This window comes from Oncorhynchus gorbuscha, linkage group LG22 (genome assembly GCF_021184085.1).
Source record: "Oncorhynchus gorbuscha isolate QuinsamMale2020 ecotype Even-year linkage group LG22, OgorEven_v1.0, whole genome shotgun sequence".
Lineage (NCBI taxonomy): Eukaryota > Metazoa > Chordata > Actinopteri > Salmoniformes > Salmonidae > Oncorhynchus > Oncorhynchus gorbuscha.
The window spans coordinates 29,330,515-29,343,797 of record NC_060194.1 but is presented as its reverse complement, the minus strand read 5'-3'; the positions used below and the strand labels follow the sequence as shown (position 1 = coordinate 29,343,797).

The following is a 13,283-nucleotide window of genomic DNA, read 5'->3' as shown; positions in this document are numbered from 1 at the left end:
CCCCAAAACCTATAATAACTCAACCCTAGTCTTCGATTTGCGTGGGTATTTACGCACTGTAGCCCGCTGGTAAGGAAATATAACTCCCCAGCATGCTGGCAAATTCCACCAAGCCACAGATGTGCCCCCGAGACAACTGCTCAGTCCACAGACACCACACAAAAATAACAAACACTTAACCATGCCCAACATATCCAAAATTGAAACACGTCGCTAAGCCTATCAGGGGGAAAAGGCTATAGCTCCGGGAGGCAAGGTCCACTACCCTACCCAAGGAGGTATACAGCCGATTACTCATCTCCTCAGACTGATGTCCCAACAGAAAGTAGAACACGTTTCCAGGCTAGGCAGGGCCTGGAAATTAACCATTATCTCTCCAACGCAGCACACAAACCAAAAAACAAAAGCAACCAATATTGGATCTATCTACTTCAAACAAAATATGCAAACCAAACACGTACCTCCACGGTCTCCCAAATCAATACGTTCAAATATCCGGATGAGCCCCGACTTGTCACGAACCGGATCAAAGCCCGGAACAAAAGGGAGACAACGTGGAGATAATATAGCTGTAGCTGACGACCCTCATAAGGAAACAAGAACAAAGAGAGAATACTGCAGACAGAGTGGGAGGGCCGTCACAACACCCCTTTACTTTTTCCACATTTTGTTACCTTACAGACTACTTCTAAAATGGATAAAATATGTTTCTCCCTCGTCCACACACAATACCCCATAATGACAAAGTGAAAACAGATTTTCTGGAATCAAGAGGGAATAAGTGTGACAAATTCTTCCAACCATCCCTAGTTTTTCAACTGGAATTTCTGCAGGAGAAAAAACAGAACCAACTGAGGCTGACTTAACCCACGGGTAGATCAGTGGTGGTCTGTGCTGTTTAAGATGAGGGAGGATGATTTTAAAAATGTATTATAAACCATTTACCTAAGAATTCAGACCCTTTACTCAGTTCTTTGTTGAAGCACCTTTGGCAGCGATTACAGCCTCGAGTCTTCTTGGGTATGATGCTACAAGCTTGGCGCACCTGTATTTGGGGAGTTCCTCCCATTCTCCCAATAGCACAGCTATTTTCAGGTTTCTCCAGAGATGTTAGATCGGGCTCTCGCTGGGCCCTTCAAAGACATTCAGAGACTTGTCCTGAAGCCACTCCTGTGTTGTCTTGGCTGTGTGCTTAGTGTCGTTGTCCTGTTGGTAGGTGAACCTTCATCCCAGTCCGAGGGCCTGAGTGCTCTGGAGCAGGCTTTCATCAAGGATCTCTCTGTACTTCGTCCCGTTCATCTTTCCAGCGATCCTGACTAGTCTCCCAGTCCCTTACATTGAAAAACATCCCCACAGCATGATGCTGCCACCACCATGCTTCACCGTAGGGATGGTGTCATGTTTCCTCCAGGCGTGACGCTTTGCATTCAAGCCAAAGAGTTCAATCGTTGTTTAATTAGACCAGAGAATCTTGTTTCTCATGGTCAGAGTCCTTTAGGTGCCTTTTGGCAAACTCCAAGAGACCTGTCATGTGCCTTTTACTGAGGAGTGGCTTCCGTCTGGCCACTCTACCATGAAGGCCTGATTGGTGGAGTGCTGCAGAGATGGTTCACCCATCTCCACAGAGGAACTTTGGAGCTCTGTTAGGGTGACCATCAGGTTCCTGGTCACCTCACCTCACTGACCAAGACCCCCCTCCCTCATTGCTCAGTTAGGCCGGGCGACCAGCTCTAGGAAGAGTCTTGGTGGTTCCAAACTTTTTCAATTTAAGAATCATGGAGGCCACTGTTCTTTGGGACCTTCAATGCTGCAAACATATTTTAGTACCCTTCCCAAGCTCTGTGCCTCGACACAATCCTGTCTCGGAGCTCTACAGAAAATTCCTTCAACCTCATGGCTTGGTTTTTGCTCTGAAATGCACTGTCAACTGTGCGACCTTTTATAGACAGATGTGTGCCTTTCCAAATCAAATCCAATCAATTGAATTTACCACATGTGGACTTCAATTAAGTTGTAGAAACATCACAAGGATGATGTGTCAGCCTAAAGGTACTGCACAATATTAAGGAATGCTATAGATGGAAGGAATCTAACGACTTCTGGGAAAATGTAAACACACTAAACAAACAACAACATGAAGACGTATCTATCCAAAATAGAGATGTATGGATAAACCACTTCTCCAATATTGTTGGCTCTATAACAGAGAACAAACAGCAAAAACATATACATGATCAATTACAAATCTTAGAATCGGCTATTAAAGACTACCAGAACCCACTGGATTCTCCAATTACATTGAATGAACTACAGGACCAAATACAAACCCTCCACCCCAAAAAGGCCGGTGGTGTTGATGAAAACCAGCTATATGCACACAACCCCAGAAATGAGGTAGAAACTGAGCTGCCCTTCCTAACCTCCTGCCAAATTAGAGACACATATTTCCCTCTGATTACACAGACCCACAAAGAATACCAAAACAAATCCAATTTTGATAAACTCCCATATCTATCGAGTGAAATTGCACAGGGTGCCATAACAGCAGCAAGATGTATGACCTGTTGCCACAAGAAAAAGGCAACCCGTGGAGAACAAACAGCATTGTAAATATAACTCATATTTATGTTTATTTTCCTTTTTGTACTTTAACTATTTGCACATCATTTTAACTATGTACATAGTCATAATATGACATTTTAAATGTGCCTATTCCTTTGAAACTTGTGAGTGTAATGTCTACTGTTATTTTTTGATTGTTTAATTTACTTTAGTTTATTTAGTTTATTATCTATTTCACTTACTTTGGCAATGTAAACATGTTTCCCGTGTGTGTGTGTGTGTGTGTGTGTGTGTGTGTGTGTGTGTGTGTGTGTGTGTGTGTGTGTGTGTGTGTGTGTGTGTGTGTGTGTGTGTGTGTGTGTGTGTGTGTGTGTGTGACTAAATGTAAATGTAGCTAAACTATTAACATATTTAACAAGATTGTACGCCTACAGGCTGTCTAATTGGACCAATGTCTGAGGATTTCGTTAGAAGGTAACATTAGAGATGTTACATTTTTGAAAATATTTCTAAGATTGACAGTCATTACAGGTTCATTATCCACATGAATGCTGTTTCACTGAGGGAATGGGTGGTGATTCAACCGCATGTTGCAGTTCAGAATTTGACCGCTTTATAGATGCCGGTGAAGCAGCAACATTGTAGCTGGGAATAACAGCAGGCTAGCGAACGTTCGTTAACAACATTTCCACTGGGGCTGCATTCCACTACTATTAGCTAGCTAAAGGCTAGCTTTATTGACAAAATATGCAGAAGTATGAAAAACTTGAGAAGATTGGAGAGGGTAAGTGTGTCTGTTTCTTTCCCGGATAATATCTAATGTTATCTAATAATGTTGTTTTCTGTTAGCATTGCTAGATCGCTAACGTTAGCCAGCTAGCGATTTTGAATGACAAGTCATTGACATTGATATGTTACACACGTTTGATAATATTTAGCTAATTTGACAATGTCTTTCCTACCTAGCAGCAAGATTAAGCCACAATTAAAATTTAGTCAGTTAATTTAATTAAAATTGAGCTAGCTAGCGTCATTATTCCAGTCATGGGCAAGTTAGCTAGCAATGTAGCTAAGCAAGCTAACATAACCCATTCAGCCAAGCTAGCTAGCCATCTAGTAAAAATTTGTGATTTCTTTCTGCAGGCACATATGGAACTGTTTTCAAAGCAAAAAATAGAGAAACGCATGAAATCGTGGCTTTAAAAAGAGTGAGATTGGATGACGACGATGAGGTAGGAATTATTGAGACTACAAATATAGCTATGCTAAAGCTAGTCAACTGGTTAGTTTGCTAAGGTTATGGCATATTTGTTGACGGCTCAATTTGCTTGCTGGTTTCTTGTAGGGGGTCCCAAGTTCTGCCCTGCGAGAAATTTGCCTCCTGAAAGAACTGAAGCATAAAAACATTGTGAGGTATGTCTGATGTGAAATTTGTCAAGTTCTGAAAATGCATAAATTAGCTATGTCCAACTATTGTATGGCATACATCTTCCCGAATCAGAACTTAAGTGACTAGTAAATAACTTTTCAACAGTGTAATTTCTAGCATTATATTAAATATCTAGCTATGCATAGAGTTTAATTCACATTTAATTTTGCTTTTCCTAGATTGCATGATGTTCTGCACAGTGACAAGAAGTTAACATTGGTGTTTGAATTTTGTGATCAGGTGAGTGCTGCCAGATGTATGTGAATGCCGTTTTTGTATGAAGAGGAGTTTGTTGCTTTAGCTATGACAATTTACCAAAACCAATTTAAAGTAGAAGTGCCCGCCCACAAGATAAAACATTTCTCCCCAGTGATTCACTTGTTTGATTTGATGTCTGATTTTCTTTTTCTGGGGTGCAGTGATTTAACTTGACTCTTACAACCACAGGATCTAAAGAAATACTTTGACAGCTGCAATGGAGACCTAGATCCAGAAACTGTCAAGGTGAGTTATTGAGATTCAAATAAGGTGCAGAATATGGCTCTGAGAAACATGTTTGTGTAACCACACCATGATGTCCCATGACTGTAACTAAGTCAAATGCATGTAATGTCACACCAGTGGCGGTCAGTGCCGTTTAAGATGAGGGAGGATTTTTTTTAAATATCATAGCCTTATTTCTATTACAGCATATTGGATGAGACTCTTTCATATTCCATTCAACCAGTTTAATGTAACAGTGTTAGGTTTAGGCTACTACATGTTACTCAAATTTTCCCTAAACCCATCATGAGGTCGCTACAATCTATCCAATGAATGAAAGTAGGTGCACACAGGTCGAGAGACAAGTTTGAGGTGACAGACAGTGATATTCAATACTGCCTTGCACACTTGCTTGCATCTAGCTGATATAGGCTATAATCATTAGTCCAACAATTGCAAACGAGTTTCTATTGGACAAATTCAGGTTTTGGTCCTCGTTTTGTTTCTGTTTAAGAAACGTTTTTGAACAGAATCGGCAGAATTAATACACCACTGATCACGCTTAAACATAGTTCACTTTCATAGCAGCCACGTTTATATTCCTTCTCGTATCAATGCGCTCTCCTCCTCTCACCTCTTCCCTTCATTTGTGGACTTCAATGCACAACACGTCAGCTGTATGTGACCAGGCAAAAAAAAAACTTTCCAAGCTAAACCACTACACACAGCCTACATCGTTGTCACCATATTATGTAAAGTATTTTTTATTTATTTTACCTTTATTTAACCAGGTAGGCTAGTTGAGAACAAGTTCTCATTTACAACTACGACCTGGCCAAGATAAAGCACAGCAGTTCGACACATACAACAACAGAGTTACACATGGAATAAACAAACATACAGTAGAAAAAAACAAATAAAAGTCTGTGAGTGCAAATGAGGTAAGATAAGGGAGGTAAGGAAATAAATAAACCATGGTGGCGAAGTAATTATAATATAGCAATTAAACACTGCAATGGTAGATGTGCAGAAGATGCTTGTGCAAGTAGAGATATTGGGGTGCCACGGAGCAAGATAAATAAATGAATACAGTATGGGGATGAGGTAGTTGCAAGGGCTATTTACAGATGGGCTATGTACAGGTGCAGTGATCTGTGACCTGCTCTGACAGCTGGTGAGGGAGGTAAGAGTCTCCAGCTTTAGTGATTTTTGCAGTTTGTTCCAGTCATTGGCAGCAGAGAACTGGAAGGCGAGGTGGCCAAAGGAAGAATTGGCTTTGGGGGTCGTATGTTACGGGTGGGTGCTGCAATGGTGACCAGTGAGCTGAGATAAGGCGGGGCTTTACCTAGCAGCGACTTGTAGATGACCTGGAGCCAGTGGGTTTGGCGACGGGTATGAAGCGAGGGCCAGACAACGAGAGCGTACAGGTCGCAGTGGTGGGTAGTATATGGGGCTTTGGTGACAAAACGGATGGCACTGTGATAGACTGCATCCAATTTATTGAGTAGAGTGTTGGAGGCTATTTTATAATGACATCGTCGAAGATCGGTTGGATGGTCAGTTTTTCCAGGGTATATTTGGCAGCATGAGTGACGGATGCTTTGTTGCGGAATAGGAAGCCAATTTAATTTTGGATTGGAGATGCTTAATGTGAGTCTGGAAGAAGAGTTTACAGTCTAACCAGACATCTAGGTATTTGTAGTTGTCCACATATTCTAAGTCAGAATCGTCCAGAGTAGTGATGCATTTAGTTTTACTTGCAATAATGTCATAGTCAATGTAGCTAATAGAACTAACGCGTTAGTAAACCCACTACAATCATGCAGTAACGTTAGTGTACAGTCAGTAAGCAGTTACACGGGCGGGCCCGGTGGCAATAAATTAGTAATACCAAAAGCTTACCATGACTTGGAAGAGTTCCAGTGTTGTGTTGAAAAGTCATAGCCAGCTAGCTAACATAGCATCTCTCTGTTTGAGCAGGGTGTTTCAATGTCTAGTTGCATTTGCTAGCTAAGTGAAACTGAAAGTGAAAAAAAAGACGCTTGCTTCTCCTTCATTTTGTAAGAAATTAATTTGTTCAGAACTGTTCAAATATTGTCTTCCTCTCTCTTTGAGTCAACTACTAACCACATTTTATACACTGCAGTGCTAGCTAGCTGTAGCTTTCAGTACTAGATTCATTATCTGATCATTTGATTGGGTGGACAACATGTCAGATCATGCTATTGACTGTTCATTTGTTTATTCCATGTGTAACTCTGTTGTTGTTGTTGTTTGTGTCGCTCTCCTTTGCTTTATCTTTGCCAGGTTGCAGTTGTAAGCCTACCTGGTTAAATAAAAAATAAAATGCTGCAAGAGCTCTGATAGGCTGTAGGACATTGTCTGAAAGTTGTCATAATTACTATAAGTCTATGGAAGGGGGTGAGAACCATGAGCTTCCTAGGTTTTGTCAAGTCAATATAGCCAGAGGAGAACGAAGCTAGCTGTCCTCCGGCTACACCATTGTCCTACTCTACAGAGTTCTGTTGAAGGCTACTATATTCTTTCCAAATAGTGTGTTTTAATGAATTATTTGTTGACGTGATTATATTTAGTTTAGTTTCATTTAAAAATTATAACTTTTTAAATGTTTATACCTTTTTATTTTTTATAAAATTCACTGAGGATGGTCCTCCCCTTCCTCCTCTGAGGAGCCTCCACTGTGTGACACAAATTGTCGTGTAACTCCGAAGACTACCACCAATGTCCTCTCTCATTAATAATGAGAATGAAGTATTACAGCTTTGTTGTCTTTCTGTATCTCTGTGCTTAACTCAGTCTTTCCCTACTTTCTGTATGTGCAGTCGTTCATGTACCAGCTGTTGAAGGGGCTTGCCTTCTGCCACAGTCGGAATGTTCTCCACAGAGACCTAAAGCCACAGAACCTCCTCATCAATAGGGTAAGTCAGTGGAAAGTTAGGCTTTGACTGGTTAAGTTCTAGTTCTTGAAAGTTAGAGGATACACTGTGCTGTAAGTATCTTAACTTAAACAGAAATGATCTTGCTTGGTTCGTGAGAAAATCATTGACCTTTTCCATAGTCTACAATGTGGAATGATTTGTTCCTTTTAGAATGGGGAATTGAAGCTGGCTGACTTTGGCTTGGCTCGAGCCTTTGGAATCCCAGTGAGATGTTACTCAGCAGAGGTGATATGACAATTATTGTATTAATTTGGATACGAGCAAAGAAAATGAATGCCTAAATTACTGGTGACATTCAAGCTTCTCTCTCTCTCTGTAGGTTGTGACGTTGTGGTATAGGCCCCCAGATGTGCTCTTCGGTGCTAAGCTTTATTCTACCTCTATTGACATGTGGTCTGCTGGATGCATATTTGCAGGTATGTATAACCTTGAGGTCAAAATTGCACAACAAGTTCAAGGGGATGATTGTACACTCACCTGTGTTATATTCTCTGAGTCACCCAGAAGCTTCTCGACCCATTTCATTTTGCCTAGCAGAGGAGTTGATGATGCCATTCTTACCCTCCTTAACATGGTCTATAGACATCTAGAGGGTGCCAAATCCCATGTTAGGGTTCTGTTGATTTTTTTCTTCTGCCTTCAACATAATCCAGCCCTACATTCTTGCACAGAGACTCATTCGGACTGCTCTTTAGATGGGGGGGCTGGTTTTGTGGTTGTTGGACTTCCTGAGCCAACGCTCATAGCGAGTCAAAATAGGTCCCCACGTGTCAGACATACGCAATACCAACACAGGCTCTCCTCAGGGATGTGTTTAGTCCCCACTCCTGTACATATTGTACACCATCCTGACAGACACCTTGTTAAGTTCGCTGATGACACTGACTTGGTCAGCCTGTTGCATGATGACGAGGAACATCATCTCCCGGTCCTAGATGACTTTGTAGAGTGGTGTGAGGAATCACAGTTGGTCCTCAAGACCAAAGAGATGTGCATAGACTTCAGGAAGTGTACAACACCCACCTCCTTAACATCTGTCAGAGGTCAGAATATAGAGATTGTAGAGGAATACAAATACCTTGGTGTCCTCTTGGACAATTAACTTCAGTGGAGTAAATGTACAGACCTGACCTACAAAAAGAGCCAACAGAGACTATTTTCTCAAAAAGCTGGGATCTTTTAATGTAGGCTGTACTATACTCACTCTGTTTTACAAATCTTTCATTGAAAGTATTTTAACTTTTTGAATTGTTTGTTGGTTTAGCAATGACACTGTCAGCCAGAGAAATCTGCTAAGAAGGATCATTACCAAAGCAAGGTACTTGGAGTCAAACAGAAAGGCCTGGATGAGATATTTAAGGTCAAGGCCCTCCAAGGCTCGCAAAATAATTTTAGACCCAAGCCACCCCCTGTACCAGGACTTTGAACTGCTCCCCTCTGGGCGCAGGTATAGGGCACCCCTCAGCAGGAAAAACACAACTAGACAATCATTTGTGCCAGGTGTGATATCCCTCCTAAATAGCTCCAGCTAATTTTCCTATTGACTCAGTAAGGCCAGCAGGCTAGTCTTTAAAATTGTTTTTTATAGATGTATATATTTTTTTTATATTGGTATGTAACTGTTAGGAAAGTTCTATTGTCAATTTTGTTTTGTATTTAAACGCCACTTTAAACGTGGACATGACACTGCAACAATATTTCCCATGGGGACTATAAAGTAGGTAAATAAGTTAGGGCCTCTACCTTTTGTTGATCTTCTATAACATTAGCTTTTTTTTCATTTAGAGCTGGCAAACGCTGGAAGGCCCCTGTTTCCGGGTAATGACGTTGATGACCAGCTGAAGAGGATCTTCCGATATCCTTTCAGAGATGTTTAGATGGTAACCAGGTTCAATATGCTGTCTGTGTGGTATGTAGAAACAAAGACACGGAAACTAAAGTTGGTCCACTTTGTTGAGATGAATCTATTGCAATGACTAAACTTTACCAGTCCTATTTACTGGTGAAAGTCTTTCCTTAATGCTGTGGCACATTGTTGGGTACACCAACTGAAGAACAGTGGCAGACAATGACAAAGCTTCCAGACTATAAGGTAGGCTATCCCACTGATGTTGTCAATTACTGATGACCATACAGAAACTCATGTTTTCTACTGCCTTCAGGAAAATAACAATATATGATTTACAAGGTATGAGAGTAATTGACATTTGTAGATCAGATTCATCGATAAGAGATGGAACAAATATTTTCTGCGCTGCTGTCTGTTTGCTGTACATCCATTTTCTCTATCGTTGGTTTTAACTACAGCCGTACCCCATGTATCCAGCCACGACCTCACTGGTGAATGTTGTCCCCAAACTCAGTAGCACAGGACGGGATCTCCTGCAGGTTAGTCCCCCCCATAACCAATATATTAATCAGTATACAATGTATTATGCTATATCATTCCTTGACGTTAACATAAACTTACAATGCAATGTCCTTCACTGAAATACTCTGAATTCATATGAGCAAACCCACACTGTGGAGTTACAACAAACTAGTTGTGTGTAGTGTTCCTGGCAGACAGCTTAGACAGGAATGTCACGTTGTCACTAGTTGGAGTCAGTGCTAAGCTTTTCCCAAATGCCACTTGAATACTTAAGAAATGTTGCCTTACAAACAACACACATCTGACTTGCATTATTTATGTTTTCTCTTTTAGAATCTGTTGAAGTGTAATCCTGTCCAGAGGATCTCTGCAGAGGAGGCATTACAACACCCTTACTTTGCTGATTTCTGCCCACCGTAGATGAGGTGCCCAAACACGTCACTCAACTGAACCTCCTCCATCGGAATCAATCCTCTTTCACTCCCATCTTCTCAACATGGATCTGTCTATCCCGACTCCCTACAAGGCTCATCCTTCAGCAGCACCTGTTTTGACTAAGACACTTCCCTTCAGTTCATCTTGTTGTGCCTCCAAATGGAATCAAGTCTTTGTGGGCTCTGCAATATTTTAGATTTTGTTAGCAAACATGTCTGCTTTTGTCTGTGAAGCGCACTGATATGGAAACATATAGCATGTAGCTGAATAACAAATCTGGACCCAGAGAAACCGTGAATCCTTCTGAGCCAATAGCTGTGCAGCATAGTAAGAGGTTTGAACAATTGAAGTTGCATAATGTACTGGCAAAATGTAGGTATTTGGATACATTGTTCAAATAGGTTTAATGTGCTACTGCTGTTAACTTGTCAATATTGCATTAATTGGTCATAAGATTGGAGACAGACTTGCATATTTCCCTTGTTCTTCATCATAGTTATAACAATATTCCACTTACAATAGGAGATTGTAAAATGGAGGGGGAGGCACATTAATCAGTTACTTCTCAGGCTTGCTGTTTAGCTTTTTGTGTTTGATTTTTTTTGTGCACTTTGTAAATGGCAGTTGCTTTTATTAATAGTTTAGATCTCATCTACTCTGTCAAGTAAAGTTGAACACTGAAAGTCGGTATTGTCAAAGCTGGGGCCAACTGATATATTTTATGAACAGTGGACCATACAAACTTGAGTCATTGCTTTTATTTTATAGTTACATTTTTGTAACTTTGTACAATCTTTCATAATTGACCTAATCTCTTATAGTTTAAGAGAAAGTGAAGAGAGGAGGAAATCCACTGATACCTGTATTACCACATTACGATTGTTTTGCACCACTCTGACTTTGACTGTGTTCACTCAGATGGGTAACTTAATTTTGGCAAGGAACTAGCACATTTTTCAGTGTTATTTTACTCCAGCTACTTATCCCACGAAAGCCACCATTATAAGTAATCTACCAAAACATTGGTGTGCATGGATAGGGGAAATATGTATTTTGATGATGTAAGATGACAAGCAGAATGCATGTATTTATTGATAATTGAATGTCTGCTTATGTGTGCATTGTCTTTTTTTCTATCAAACAAATTACTTTCAGGAGTTGTATATGCTCTTCTTATTCAAATAATGATATTTGTGACACTTAGTTCCATGGCATTTTACAGCTCTTTATAGTGTGCATTGATGTTTGCATCTGAGTTGAGATTCAATTCCATTATCACATGCAGATATGTTGGATCTTAATTTGACCAGTTTCTCACAGCAGAAATGTGAATTATTGTGTGGATTATAATTAATAGACATTTTTGTAGAGTTTGATACATTTTTAGATGGTGCAAATCAAGTCTGACATTTTAAAGTGAAAATTGCAAACTTTAGAAGCCTTTTAAACCTCAAATACACTACAACTTTGCATTTCCTGCCGTGCAGGAAATTTCCTGCAACAGGGTGATAAAATTAAGATCCTACATCTGTAAAGACAAGCGATTCCAGTGCTTGTTTTTTAGACAAGACTGCTGTAGATTATTAGTTTAAATATGACTCGTTTCTATTTTGAAAGAAGAGTGGACTTTGCACTTTTATTATTATCATTGTTTTATTGTAAAACTTGGGTCAAGTATTTAGACAATTGCTGTCAGCAGTGGTCTTTTTGTGTACATTTTAAAACAATGGTTCGGTATTCAATAAAGTGGACTCAACATTTTTTTGTTGTTGTTGGAAAATAATTTCCTTTTCAGTAAAATCAAGACAAAGCTCCATCAATTTCAGAGCAGGGGCACGGTGGAAAAGATGGTCAACAACCAGAACTGGAGCGCCTTTTCCAACTTTCTGCCCTATGCACCAGCTGGCGTGAGTGAATTTCTGTTAAGATGTTACCATGGCCCATCACCCAGGATTTTAAAGTAACTTTTTGCACCAAATATTGTCAAATAGAATACCTCAGTTACACAAATGGTTCAAATAGTTGAAGGAACTCATATCATGGAGTGATGTCATACCATGTGTCTCCCGACCCCTCCTGTCTCAGCCTCCAGTATTTATGCTGCATTCGTTTGTGTCAGGGGGGCTAGGGTCAGTCTGTTACATCTGGACTATTTCTCCTGTCTTATCTGGTGTCCTGTGTGAATTTAAGAATCGAATTCTCTCTTTTTCTCTTTCTCTCAGAGGACCTGAGCCCTAGGACCATGCCTCAGGACTACCTGGCCTGATGACTCCTTGCTGTTCCCAGTCCACCTGGTCTTGTTGCTGCACCAGTTTCAACTGTTCTGCCTGCGGCTATGGAACTCTGACCTGTTCACTAGACGTGCTACCTGTCCCAGACCTACTGTTTTCAACTCTCTATAGTAGGAGCGGTAGAGATGCTCTGAATGATCGGCTATCAAAAGCCAACTGACATTTACTCCTGAGGTGCTGACCTGTTGCACCCTCGACAACCACTATGATTATTATTATTTGACCCTGCTGGTCATCTATGAACTTTTACACATCTTGGCCATGTTCTGTTATCTCCACCCAGCACAGCCAGAAGAGGACTGGCCACCCCTTATAGCCTGGTTCCTCTCTAGGGGTCTTCCTAGGTTCTGGCCTTTCTAGGGAGTTTTTCCTAGCCACTGTGCTTCTACACCTGCATTGCTTGCTGTTTGGGGTTTTAGGCTGCGTTTCTGTACAGCACTTTGTGACATCAGTTGATGTAAGAAGGGCTTGATAAATACATTTGATTGATTGATTGATTGTTTACGGGTAGATAAAGATGGTGTTACATGATCTACATGTAATTACATGAATTATGATGCATAGAAGAATAAAAAAAAATGCTGATTACATTTCCAGATAATTCTGCACGTGATGTTTCATGTAAGATTGAGAATGTTACACTTGATTAGGAGAGGGTATTCATTATTTAATGGATATTTAAGGTCAATCACATGGTGGAAGTATCATATACATACAGTACATAGTGCCAGTTGATCCTAGTTCAGTTCCAC

The 13,283-nt window shown here is 40.5% G+C and overlaps 1 protein-coding gene across 1 annotated transcript; it reads left to right on the top strand.

The window, feature by feature from the left end:
• The first annotated feature begins 3,100 nt into the window (after positions 1 to 3,100).
• Positions 3,101 to 12,001, top strand: LOC124009485 (cyclin-dependent-like kinase 5). Its single transcript, XM_046321301.1, has 12 exons — positions 3,101 to 3,346; positions 3,706 to 3,794; positions 3,908 to 3,975; positions 4,171 to 4,231; positions 4,439 to 4,495; positions 7,318 to 7,413; positions 7,585 to 7,659; positions 7,754 to 7,850; positions 9,220 to 9,289; positions 9,466 to 9,526; positions 9,742 to 9,822; positions 10,139 to 12,001. Exons 1-12 carry the CDS (start codon positions 3,310 to 3,312, stop codon positions 10,223 to 10,225), a joined length of 879 nt encoding a protein of 292 aa, XP_046177257.1. The 5' UTR covers positions 3,101 to 3,309; the 3' UTR covers positions 10,226 to 12,001.
• Positions 12,002 to 13,283: the final 1,282 nt, after the last annotated feature.